Source organism: Argiope bruennichi, chromosome 8 (genome assembly GCF_947563725.1).
Source record: "Argiope bruennichi chromosome 8, qqArgBrue1.1, whole genome shotgun sequence".
Lineage (NCBI taxonomy): Eukaryota > Metazoa > Arthropoda > Arachnida > Araneae > Araneidae > Argiope > Argiope bruennichi.
In genome coordinates, this window is record NC_079158.1 from 114035764 (window position 1) to 114049313 (window position 13550).

Here is a 13550-nt window from a genome sequence, read left to right on the forward strand (position 1 = left end):
TTTATGGCACCCTTATATGGGTGAAATGATATCTATGGTGCCAATTTTCAGGAAAAATACTTGGAATTTATTCATTTATTTCTGCAGTTGCGCACTTTCTAGTATCTTACAATATGAAATAAGAAGGCAGATTTATTTTGAGATCACTCTCTCTATCATGTAACCGAGGATAAGTCTGAAATTCCGTTGGATACACACAAAAAAATGTTTGTCTTACTTGTTGTCCTTGAGTCCGAGTCGTTCGAGGATCTTGTCGAAGTACTCCCTTCCGATATCCTTGAGTCGGTTGAGGAGTTCCTTGGCCTTGTTGCTCAGATCAATCCTGGCCTCCTTCAGCTTCTGGCGAATCTCACGCAACTGTTGGTAGAAAAGAGAGAATTGTATATTAAAATCTCGTTTCTCTTAATCAATATACATGCAAAGGCTCTCCTTATTCAAGTTCCTTTACAAAATGGTATATTATTCAATATACCATAAGCTGTTTTCAAATGCTGCATAATATTCCATTACAAGATACAATATATGGGAAAATATGGGGATATATTTAATACATAGTATCATAATGCACGGAATGAGAGATGAAAATTTTTTTCTTGAATAACAAGTGTCAGTCTATTAGGACTATTGTTTCAGACAATATTCAAGCTGAATTGCATCCAGATAAGCATTATTGATTCAATTTTAAAATACGCATTCTATAATATAGTTCTTTTTCCAAAGACTTAAAGAAAAGTTCTATTGCATCGTCCTTCTCCAAAAAGATCGTAATTTAAGTACTCAGTCGTGAATCTAATAGAAATCATAAGATTCCGCATGGCAAATTTTCCATATTGATAGAGGGAACACGAAATCCATCAACTGGCAGTTGCTTTCAACTGCAAAACTATACCTAATTATCATCAACTTACAGCAGATGATATGTATGAAGATATCAAACAAAATACTTCAGTAAGAAAGCATATCAAAGCGCATGCGCAAATGAAATTTAAATAATATTACAAAGAACACAGACAGAACTTGAAATGAAACATAAGTCTTCTTCTAAGCAGAATCTATGTTGAATTGTATCATTTATAAAAGATAATATACCATGAAGTTTGATTAAAAATTTAGTTGAAATGTATGAGGTATTTGAATAAAAAAAATTGTCAAAAATTGTTGGAAAATTTTGTCAGTCATCTTTAAAATGCCCCATTCTATTCCTGGAAATTCGCGTTTCTTGCCCTAAAAGCTGGGAATGTTTGATTCCATTGTGCTAAGTGTGCAAAAGCTTTTCGGCATATTTTTTGGTTAAAATCGGAAGAGTAATCGATTATTTGGATTACAAATTCACAATTTTAAAAACAAGTTTCTGCAAAATGAAATATTATGCTATATGTATGTTATTTGATAAATGGGTTTTTTTTTGGTTTTTTTTTTACAAAATCAAAAAAAAAAAACTGATAAAATTTTGGAAATCATATTAATGTTTCTGATATGCTTATCAGTTACTATCTAAAACAAAAAAAATAATGAATGAATTCTGATTTTAATTATTTCGTTTTCTTTTGAAGTCCTAATCTTTTCTAGTATTCCTTACGTTTTCCTGATTGATTGTAACATATTCAGGTTCAAATTTTCCTTTATAAATCTTCTTATATTTTATCTTTTTATATCTCTATCTATCTTTTATTAGTTCTATTATAATTTAGTTAACCAATAATAAATTTAAAATTCGACTATATGTTCCAATCTACGATTGTTTTTACCTACTCAAATTAATCAATTATATAAATTCACTTTGTTAACACCAATGTATAACGCTCACTCGTTCTTTCACCAAATTCAACTCCTACCTGGCACAATGATCAAAATTATTTCTTATCTAATTCTCATTCTTCGATTTAGATTTTTTTGTAAGAATTCATTAAGTTATAAAAGAATTAATTTTTTCAGCCTGGTTGATTACTTTTTCAAGGGTCTCTTCTTTGACTCCCTTGCCGGATTCGATGGCTTCCTTGATTTTTTCCAAGATTTGGTCAACGTGCTCCTTCAGTTTTCGGCCGAGTTCAGTCTTGGGTCTGTGAAGACAATAATCTGTATTAATCAAATGAAACTAAACAAATATTTAATGAAAAAAATGTAATTATCTCTGGAAATTTTCTTTCGTCAATAATTTTTGGTTTTACAAAAGTATGGATAATGTTAAGAAAGAATAAATACTACGAAAAAGGCATTACTTAAATCCATCATTTCTGGTGCAATTAATTTGAAAAGAATCAAAATTCTCTTTAAAATCCACAGAAAATTTCAAACTTTAATATTTTTTAAGCATAGTATTGGGATCATTGACCAAATATTATACCAGATGGTGACTGCAGACTTTGCCATTTTGTATAATTCCCATAGAAAGGAAATTTTACTCATAATTATGTATTAAATTTGATATTTCGTTATTTCAAAAGAATGCAGACAATCTCTTACTCGTCTTCATCAGCGTAAAGCTGTTCAACGTGGAAGTGGGCAGCCCTCTTTTCCACTCCGAGCCTGTCGAGGATCTTCTTCCAGTAGTCCTTGGCCTTCTCCTTCAGTTTCTCGATGAGTTCCTTGGCCTTCTCGCCGAGGTCCACCTTCAAGTCACGCAATTTCTCACGGATTTCCTGCAGCTGAGAGAAAAAAAAATGAAATTATATAGAGGAATGGGTACTTATTAATTAACAGTGAAAGAGCCAAAACTCGCCAAATATAGCACCAAAACCAAATTGGCATTGCAACCCTATGACACCAAACTCTAACTAAAAATCAACTGCAGCACCAAAACTAAATTGGCATAGCAACCCTATGATACTAAAACTGTAACTAAAGAACTAATATGTTTGTTTGTTGTTTGTTTTCGCCAATGAACTGCTAAATCTCCACCATTAATTATAAGTAACGAAGAATGTTTAATATTTAGTAGTTATAATCAAAACTAAACATAAGTAAAGGATGAAAAACAGTGCTTAATTGAACAGAGACATAAGCAACGTAACTTGAGAAAAAACTATGTTGATCCAATAATTACCCATCATACCTGCATCATTTACCTATTATAGTAAACTCTCTACGGAAAAACTTTTAGTAAATACATGGAGAGCATTTAACATATTGATAATCAGTTGAAGACAATTAATGAGTAATGCATTTGTAAATGGGATCAAAGGAAGACATTTTGTAATAAAATAATTTTCGCAAAACGTCTAAGAAAAAATATTTTTACCTTAAATTTTTCAGAATTAATTTTTACATTATAAATCTATTGCATATGTAAATATATATGCTGTGAAACGTTCAGCAATTGATTCCTTTTTTTAAGCACTAAATTACGGAGGTTGAAGTTCAGTTTACCATGGTAAACTCAAAAACATGAAATTATATTTGGTACCCAATTTTATAATCATGTCGATTGAATCAGCCCAACAATGCAAATTCTGCTTTCATTGGTATAATTACCATAAGATCATAAAAAATGTCATGAAAAGTTTTTTAAAAGGTTAAAGGGACAATTAAGACAATTACGATTAAACAATTACAGCTATTGATAAAAAAATAGTTAGACATAAAAATAAAAATTTGAATAATAAAGAATCATTAACCAGTAAAAGATAATTGTCCATTGATATATTATCAATCAGAAATCAAAACTCCACTTTCCATATTTATTAATTACCTGCGTTAGAATCATAAATGATACCAACCAATTGAAAAAGAAAGACTGGCGAATTTCAAGTGTTTAAAATCAATTCAGGTGTTTAAATGAAGTTAAAGCAAATAACTTTTAAATTAAATTTTAACAAAATGAAAATCAAACTTAAACGATAAGTAATTAAATCAATGACTTGAGAGTAAAATTAACAAAATATTATTTATCCCCTAATTATTAAAAGCAAATCTAATATTACATATGATTCTTATACTCATTCAAAATTCCTATAATTCTTAAAATATTTCTTCCATAGTATTTTTGTAGCATGAATTCACGTAGAGAATTTAAAGAACTCACAAAAGGAGCAGCTTACTATTTAATAACTCTTTCCCAAATTTTTACATTCTATAGCAAATATATTACAATCTAAATATTCCAGGCAAAAATTTTTTATCCATATTACCTTCTTAATGGTGTCTTCCTTAACACCTTTGCCGTTTTCAATAGCTTCCTTTAGTCTGTCCAAGATTTTATCTAAGGCTTCCCTGAGGGTCTTCTCAATTTCGCTTTTAACATCATCGCTGTAAAACGCCAAGAAAAAAATCATTTAAAGAAAAATAAATTTTCTTGTAATGTTGCAAAAGAAGAATTAAATAAGCTTAAAAAATTGTATAAATTCACACAAAACTTTTCAAATTTAATAAAATAATACAGACATATAATGTTACAGTAACACTATTGCACAAAAAATTCTTTTAAAGACAATTATATTGAACTATTTGTTGTTCTAAAGCATCATCTCAATTATTTGAAAAAAATGGAAGTATTTTTCATAGAAGTAAAGAAAAACATCATGACATTCACTTACTCGGCATAAAGAACATTGTCCTTATCAGGGTTCAGTTTGTCCAAGATCTTCTTCCAGTAGTCCTTGGCCTTCTCCTTCAGGCGCTCAATGAGTTCCTTGGCCTTCTCGCCCAATTCGACTCTCAAGTCCTTCAGCTTCCCACGGATTTCCTTCAGCTACAGTGATAAAATTGTTTAAATAATTAATATTTTCAGATGGAAAAAAGTCTTTTAGATTTGTTTCACAGTGAATTCATTATTTGGAGTCTAATTTTAAATTATTTTTACCTTTTCAAGGTATTCTTCCTTGACACCCTTTCCTTGTTCGATGGCTTCCTTGACTTTGTTCAAGATCTCCTCGAAGCGTTCCTTCAGTTTTCTGCCGAGTTCAGTCTTGACGTCGTCACTGAAAAAAACATTTTAAATTGAAATGAGAAACTCTAATATGTTTTACATCTTAAATTATACAAATTTCATCTAGACTACAGAGGCTGTTTTAGCATATTAATTGGAAAGGAAAAAGTACTTTGTTTAACGCAGTAAAACGCATATTTCATTTCAAAATTCGTCACTTCATTTTTTTGAATTCAATCTGTATATTGGTAAAACAGAGCATGATGTATAAATCAAACATATTACAAACACTCATCAATGCCAGTAATGAAATTGCATGAAATCACATGTAACTGATTTGCTGTACTAATCAAATTAGAAATCAAAAATCATCTATTTCCATTTCTGTATTGATAATTCAATTTCTTCTTAACAAAATATTATCTTTGTTGTATTCTAAGATAATATTTTGTTAAGAAGAAAAAAATTAAAACCATTAAAATTCAAGTATTCAAGTCTTTCTAAAGTAAAATATAATAAAACAGAATGTTAATAGAACGTTATTTCTGCTGTATTCCAAGATGCCATTAAAATTCCAGTATCCAAATCTTTCTACAGTAAAATGTATTATAACAGGATGTTAACAGAACGCTATTTGTATTGTATTATAAGATTCCATTAAAATTCCAGTATGCAAATCTGTCTACAGTAAAATGTATTATAACAGAATGTTATTTCTGTTGCATTCTAAGATGCCATCAAAATTCCAGAATCCAATGTTTTTATAGTAAAGCATATTATTACGCACGAAAACTAAGATCCATTTTGAACATTCCTGAAGTAAAAGTTTTTTCAATGGCTTTAGATTTCCACATAACACAGACATTCACTTACTCGGCATAGAGGGCATTGTCTCTATCAGGGTTCAATTTGTCCAAGATCTTCTTCCAGTAGTCCTTGGCCTTCTCCTTCAGGCGCTCAATGAGTTCCTTGGCCTTCTCGCCCAATTCGACTCTCAAGTCCTTCAGCTTGCCACGGATTTCCTTCAGCTACAGTTACGAAAAAAATTAAATAAATACTATTTTCAAATGAAAAACATAATCAATATTAAATTTCTATTTCAAGATGAATTCATCAATAAGCTTCTGTTTTTAAATTAAAAGTCCATTTTCCAGAATAAAGAACTAAAAATATTTTACCTTTTCCAGGTATTCTTCCTTGACACCCTTTCCTTGTTCGATGGCTTCCTTCACTTTGTTCAGGATCTCCTCGAAGCGTTCCTTCAGCTTTCTGCCGAGTTCAGTCTTGACGTCATCACTGAAGAAAAACATTTTAAATTAAAGTGATGAGTTGTAACATTTCTTACATTTTTAAAGTATATAAATTTCGTCTAAATTAAAAGTATTTTTAACACCTTGATTCTAAATGAAAAATCGCATCATTTAATAAACATTATTTAATTTCAAAGTACGTCACATTATATCTGTAAGGCCAATGTGTTAACTGATTAAACAGAACCATGCACAATCCAAACATGAAGCCTATCTTTGCAACTCAACTTTCAAACATTGTGAAATTGATTTTAAAGAGCTGCTATTTATTTTTTAAGCAAAGAGAATTAGAAATCAGAGTATTTATATTTCGATTTCAGTACTTTTAGTTCAATTTCTTCCTAATAAATTGTCATTTCTCTTTCTATTCCAAAATGCCTGAATCAAAACCTTCCAACAAAATCAGATACTGTTATGTGATGGAATTAATTAACACTTTCACATTCCAATAATGTTTTAACTTACTCATCGTAAAGGATTTCCTCAACAGATCGTGTTTGAGGGTTCAGTTTGTCCAAGATCTTCTTCCAGTAGTCCTTGGCCTTCTCCTTCAGGCGCTCAATCAGTTCTTTGGCCTTCTCGCCGAGTTCAACTCTCAAGTCCCTCAGCTTGCTACGGATTTCCTTCAGCTAAAAAATTGAGAATTTGAAATCAAATAGGTTTCTAATAATGCGAATTTTTGTTCATGGATACTACTAAATAAAAACACTTTGTGTTAAATATTTAAAGAAATTAGCAATTTCTGACGGATAATCTAGAAATCGAATAGGCATTCTTCCTTGACATTCTTTCTTATTTGATGGTTTCCTTGACTTTAAACAATTTTGCTTCATTTTATTACAATATAGTTAGTCTTTAACAATTAACTTGGCGTCTTCAATGATCATTTTATTTACCGCGTTTATTGCGTGAGTAACGTTTCAATCATATTTCTTATGATTAGTTTGGTCTTAATACTCGCACCAGAAAAGCTATAAATTTTATTAAATATGTACCTCATACTATTTTAGATGTTTTATATCTTTCGTTCACTGTTTTATGCATTTTTTTCATTCTGCCATGGTAGCAAAAATTTGAGTTTTATCCTATAACGTTATTAATTATTATTAAATTTCAACAAGTCAGATAATTTGCTTGCCGAATCTGAATATTCTCGTAAAATATATACAGATAATATGTATAATATTCAGTATTGGTGTTTCTTGTGTTATACTTATTACGGTGCATAATTTTTGTATCCTCTTAAAAACTGTTTTTTTATTAAGTCAATAAATAATTTTGTACACTACAACCAGAAAGCAAAACTTGATGCTTAAAGAATAATAATGTATTTCTATGCATGCAAGAATAACACAGAAAAAAACCATAAATAGGAAATTATAATAAATTAGCTTAAATTTTATTCGTTATTGCAATAATTAATTGAATACGAAAAAAATATATTCTATGTTCAGGCAAAAGACGATCTCTTTGTAATATATTTGTAAAGACAAGGAAAACGATTAGAATTTCATTACATCAATGAAAAGTATTGTTAGAAAATATACCTAAAAATAATTTTAATTATTAAAATTAGAGAAAAAATATTATATGGAAACTAAATTAGCATTGTGGATCAAGATTTTTTTTTTTATTTTAAAATAATATAAAATTTATTTTTTTACTGTTCCGTTTTCGAAAGTTATTGTTGAGAAAAATCAAATTAGTATTTCAAATTAACTATTTTTTTTTATTTCGAGCCGTTTCGATTATTTATTAGAATTTTTCAAATTATGTTTGAATCAAGTTTCAGAGTATTATGTAAAGTAGTCTGCCCTCTATACTGCCTATGAATACGAGCTCATTGTCGTTTAATATTATTCTAAGAATTTTGTATTTATGATAAAATAGAAAATAAATTGCTTACTTTTTCGAGGTAATCTTCTTTGACAGTCTTGCCCTGCTCAATGGCTTCCTTGATCTTCTCCAAGATCTCTTCGAATCGTTCCTTCAATTTCCTGCCCAGTTCAGTCTTGATGTCTTCACTAAAGGACAAATAAATGATTCTATAAATTTAAGCTGAGATACATTCTATTATTGAATAAATTAGGATATATTTTAGCACAAAATTGATTATATTTAATAAAAATTATTTAAAAATTTTAGAACACTTACTCAGCAGCTAAGTCATCTTCAACGAATCGTTTTTCAGGGTTCAGTCTGTCCAAAATCTTCTTCCAGTAATCCTTGGCTTTTTCCTTCAATTTTTCAAGGAGTTCCTTGGCCTTTTCGGTGATTTCAACCTTCAGGTCTCTCAGCTTGCCGCGAATTTCCTTCAGCTAGAAAAAAAAACGCATGCGTATCGTAATACATTAAATCTTTTAAGAATGGATTTACTCTTGTAAGGATGTAACATAAAAGATAATTTTGTTTGTGAAAATGTTTCAATACCTTTTCAAGAGTATCTTCGCTCACAACTTTGCCTTTTTCGATGGCATCCTTCAGTTTTTCAAGGATTTCCTGGTAGCGTTCCTTCAGCCTGTTCTTCAGATCCTCAAGAGACTCACTGAAACATTTAAAAAAATAGAGACGTTCATAAATCGCTAGAAAAAATACAATCATTTGTGAGAAAAAGTTATTTTTATGAAAAAACTATAAGAAAATGAACCAGCAACTCACTCGGCGTATAATTCCTCATCGATGTATCGCTTGTTCTTGTCAGGGTTCAATTTGTCCAAAATTCTCTGCCAATAGTCCTTGGCCTTCTCCTTCAGTTTTTCAAGGAGTTCCTTAGCCTTTTCGGTAATTTCAACCTTCAGGTCCCTCAACTTACCACGGATTTCCTTTAGCTACGAAAGAAGAAAAATGTTTAATTCAAAACAGTTATTCCCTTAAGATTTGATGAACTGAAAAGATAAATATTTAATATAAAGTCCACTTTATTTATGAAAAGGCCCTATACCTTTTCAAGAGTATCCTCACTGACAACCTTGCCTTTTTCAATGGCATCCTTTAACTTTTCAAGGATTTCCTGGTAGCGTTCTCTCAATCTGTTCTTCAAATCTTCAAGAGATTCACTTAAATATGAAGAAATAAAATTGATTAAAATTAAATGAAAGTATTCTAAACAAACAAGTAAAAAAAGGTAAGACTATGCTTTAATGAAATAACTGCCAGACAAGAAAATTAACTAACTCGGCATAAAGCTTCTCTTCAGTGTCCTTGTCAGGGTTCAGTTTGTCCAAGATTCTTTGCCAGTAGTCCTTGGCCTTCTCCTTCAGCTTCTCGAAGAGTTCCTTAGCCTTGTTGCCGAGGTCAACTTTAAGATCTTTTAGTTTCTCTTTCAGTTCCTTTAGCTAAAATAGAAAAAACTGTTTTTAATATTTATGTTAAAATAAAGGGTTCTTTGTAAAGTTTACATAATATTGTCAAAAAAAATCATTGTCTAAAAATTAATTTTAGTATTCGTAAATTACCTTTTCAATGTAATCTTCTTTGACAACTTTGCCTTTTTCGATGGCATCCTTCAACTTCTCAAGGAATTCCTCATAGCGTTCCCGCAATCTGTTCTTGAGTTCTTCCAAGGAATCGCTGGAATAAAATAAAAAAAATCATGAATTAAAACGATAACTGTTTTTATAAATTTTAGCATCTTTTTTAGAAGACGTTAAAAACCTGCGTTAAATTTATTTAGAAGGCATTGCAAACAAAATGAAATTTTTAGTTGATGAAATTAAGAACAATAACACAGAATCTTTACTTACTTGGCGTAAAGCTCCTCTTCAATGGATCGCTTGTTGTTGTCAGGGTTCAGTTTGTCCAAAATTCTCTTCCAATAATCCTTGGCTTTCTCCTTCAGTTTTTCAAGGAGTTCCTTGGCTTTTTCAGTAATCTCAACCTTCAAGTCCCTCAATTTACCACGGATTTCCTTGAGCTAAAACAAAATGTTTAATTTAATTAATAATGACTTCACACTTTATCAATTAGCGAGGTGAAGATTCTAAAATAAAAAGCAATATTTTTATTAAAATGTTCCAATACCTTTTCAAGAGTATCCTCACTGACAACCTTGCCCTTTTCGATGGCATCCTTCAGTTTTTCAAGGATTTCCTGGTAGCGTTCTTTCAGTCTGTTCTTCAGATCTTCAAGGTTTTCACTGCAATGGAACTAGTGATCAGTAATGAAAAACTTAATATTGTATTTATTTCTAAAAATACACGTTTTTTTAACACAATTAATTATGGAAATGAAGAAATTTAAGCACATGTTAATGAAAAAATATCCTTTTTTATTTACTTTGAAAAAATATTTTAATGTACAATGAAAATCCGAGAAATCTTGCAATTCTTGGAATGTTTTAAGATTTCTTTCAGTGTTGTCCAACGAGACTATATCTAATATTTTAGTTGCCCAGTTGGCAGCACCTGTTTAAATTAGTTTATGAGAAAAATAAAGAGACGTCGGCTGATACCTTTCAGTTTAATTTAAAACCTAGAAATTGACATAAAGTTTTGTATAATAATTTTAAGAATAAAGCTGTTATGATACGGACCATTGAACTTTTAAATAAATTCCGCTATGGAAGATGTTAAAATATTTGATATAAAGATTTTATTCATCACTTCCCAGGAGAAATGAGCTACACACAATTAAATACTTTTGACACAAAATCACCGACATGTTGTGCATGTCGTCAGACATTAGTCACAAAATTAAAAATAATGTTCCTGATCCATTGACTGAACTTGTTTGCCGGAACACTGTATACATCAGCGCAGTCTTAAGTGGAAAATTAATTATTTAGAAGAATATTTTTCCGAATTTTATAAGATACTGGATATTTTGTATGGCTTCGCTGCGAGTTGCAGTAAACTGTTTTGGTATATACATTTGTGAATCTTTTACCGGTGCAAATTGTTAAACTGAGAAGATTATCTTGTTTGAAATAATTTATGCCACAATTCAAATTATCTACATATGTAACGTGAATAGAAAAAAGGATTACAACATCATGTTAGGAACTGATCGAATAATAAAGCTAGAATTTCTGATTCTTGTCAATAAAATGGACAATCAACTTCTTTTGCTTATTCATTAGGACTCAGTTTTATTATTAGTATGTTATCTCTTGAACAATCACGACAATTAATTGAAATTCTTGCAGTGATTTATTGAAAGCAAGAGATATTTTTGAAAACTGAAACTCACTCAGCGTACAGTTCCTCATCGACGTATCGTTTGTTGTTGTCTGGGTTGAGCTTGTCCAGGATCCTCTGCCAGTAGTCCTTAGCCTTCTCCTTCAGCTTCTCAAGGAGTTCCTTAGCCTTGGCGGTCAAGTCGACCTTCAAGTCCTTCAGCTTTTCGCGGATTTCCTTCAGCTAAATGGAAAGTTTAGTGAAACTCGTTGAATATAAGAAATATGATCGGACAAAAAAAGCTTTTAAAAATAAAGTCTTGGAAAAAGAAGAAATAATCTACTTGAGTGTTGATCCTACCTTTTCGAGGTAATCCTCCTTGACTACTTTTCCCTTCTCGATGGCATCTTTCACTTTTTCAAGGATCTCCTGGAATCGTTCCTTCAATTTGTTCTTGAGGTCCTCAAGATTTCCACTGGGAAAAAAACGAATTGTTCTTGAACAATTTTTGCGTGGTTTTAAAATTATTATTATATTATTATATAAAATTGAAAATGCAACCTTGAAAACGCTTTTAGAATGTAACAATAATGTCAGTATGTGTATTAACTGTTTCAAATAAAACGTCTGTCTGATATATCGGTGTAATTTATTTTAAAAATTTGAAAATAATGTTTAAAATTTGATTTCTTTTTTAGCACTTAAATGAAGTATAATGACTATTAGAAGCATTTTACTTAAAGACAGATAACTGAATAATATTAATATTCATAAGCTCAAGGGGCATGAAAAAAGTGGTATAAATGTAATTATCTTTCGCATGAATTGATATAAATTTGCATTCACAATTTTAAAAAAATTGGAAATCGTTAAGAAAATCACCTAAACTATTTTCAATGAGGTAATTCAAATGGAATAAAAACTTTATTTCCCCTTGAATTAGAATCCTTATAGTTCGAATCTAATTATATTCAATCATAATATTTGAATTAATAAACAAAATTTTAAAAATCAGAAGAACTTAAACATTTTTTTACTAAAGATTATATATATATATATATATATATATGTGTGTGTGTGTGTAAGATTATAAGATATGTATTGCAACTGTGCGATTGTTAACCCTAACACCATAGATCAAACCTAAATAATATTATGAGTTACTTTATATGCGTTGAACGCATTAATATTTTATAACTTTTTTTTTGTTCTTTTTAGGAATTAATCTCTTTATTTCAAAATTTCAAGTAATTATTATATTTCTACTTTACTTATTTTTAAAATTCTAGTCGACATGCAGGAGTGCATATTTTAATACTATTTAACTTTTTCTACCATTAACTGAAGTGACTTTCTTTTAATTGAAAAATTACCGAATAAGCTTAAAAATTTAATCGGAAAGTTAATGAATATCCCCAAAAAAAGTTTTAACTCACTCGAAAACAATTACTTCATAAGAAATTGGCAGCATGCATCAAATTTTCATGAATTAAATTTCTGCGAAATAAAGTTTGCTCCTTTCTTATAAAAGAAAGGAAGAAGGGGAGGGACTCATAAAAATATGAGTCTACTTGTTGCATCAAGAAAATAAATACTTTTATTTGGAATTCATTTTATTATAAAAAGTGAAACAGAGTCATGAGCAGGATAGATTTCGTACGTCGACGATTTGTGATTTGATATATTTGACCTGTATTTTTAATGTTTAGAATTATTTGCATAAAGTACAACAAATTATTATACTTTTTTAATACGTTTCAATATTTTATTGCAGATTGTGAGTAATAATTATTTAAACTATTTTCCATAGTGATGTGGATTAATTACTTACTCGTCGGCTTCTAAAGCAAGGTCTGAGTAGATGTCTTCAAGTGATTGGACATATTCCTCTAATTCTAAAACGAAAAAAAAAATCTATTTTAGAATAAAATCAAAATTTGTATTTGGTGTAAGAATAAAAAGTATGTATCAGTTTTCTTTCATTTTATATTCTGAAAGAAAATTTCGCATTTTTCATTTTATATTCTAAAGAACAATTTCGTATAAAAAATAATAGGCTTAGAATGATATCCAAATTTGTATTTAAAGTAAGAATAACAAGCATGTATCATTTTTCTTTCATTTTATGCTCTAAAAGAACAATCTTGTATTTTTCATTTTATGTTCTAAAAGGACAATTTCGTATCTTTCATTTTACGTTCTAAAGAGCAATTTCGTATTAAAAAAATAATAGGGTTAGAATAATATCCAAATTTGTATTTG

General features: G+C 29.7%; 1 protein-coding gene across 5 annotated transcripts in view; it reads right to left on the reverse strand.

Moving 5' to 3' along the window:
• Positions 1-13550, reverse strand: part of LOC129981124 (centromere-associated protein E-like) — a 119539-nt gene that overhangs the window by 45074 nt on the left and 60915 nt on the right. Inside the window, exons 3-18 of one of the 5 annotated variants that reach the window (XM_056091811.1) lie at positions 13120-13183; positions 11649-11763; positions 11362-11531; positions 10195-10309; positions 9918-10087; positions 9630-9744; positions 9349-9509; positions 9116-9230; positions 8833-9002; positions 8605-8719; positions 8329-8492; positions 8081-8198; positions 6640-6803; positions 6043-6160; positions 5738-5892; positions 4799-4916 (exon numbers count right to left, since the gene is read on the reverse strand). The exons of 3 other annotated variants lie outside the window; for them this stretch is intronic. In XM_056091811.1, coding sequence (XP_055947786.1) covers positions 4799-4916; positions 5738-5892; positions 6043-6160; positions 6640-6803; positions 8081-8198; positions 8329-8492; positions 8605-8719; positions 8833-9002; positions 9116-9230; positions 9349-9509; positions 9630-9744; positions 9918-10087; positions 10195-10309; positions 11362-11531; positions 11649-11763; positions 13120-13183 — 2147 coding nt within the window. The remainder of the gene's footprint in view (positions 1-4798; positions 4917-5737; positions 5893-6042; positions 6161-6639; positions 6804-8080; positions 8199-8328; positions 8493-8604; positions 8720-8832; positions 9003-9115; positions 9231-9348; positions 9510-9629; positions 9745-9917; positions 10088-10194; positions 10310-11361; positions 11532-11648; positions 11764-13119; positions 13184-13550) is intronic. One more of the 5 variants, XM_056091814.1, reaches the window with a different exon arrangement.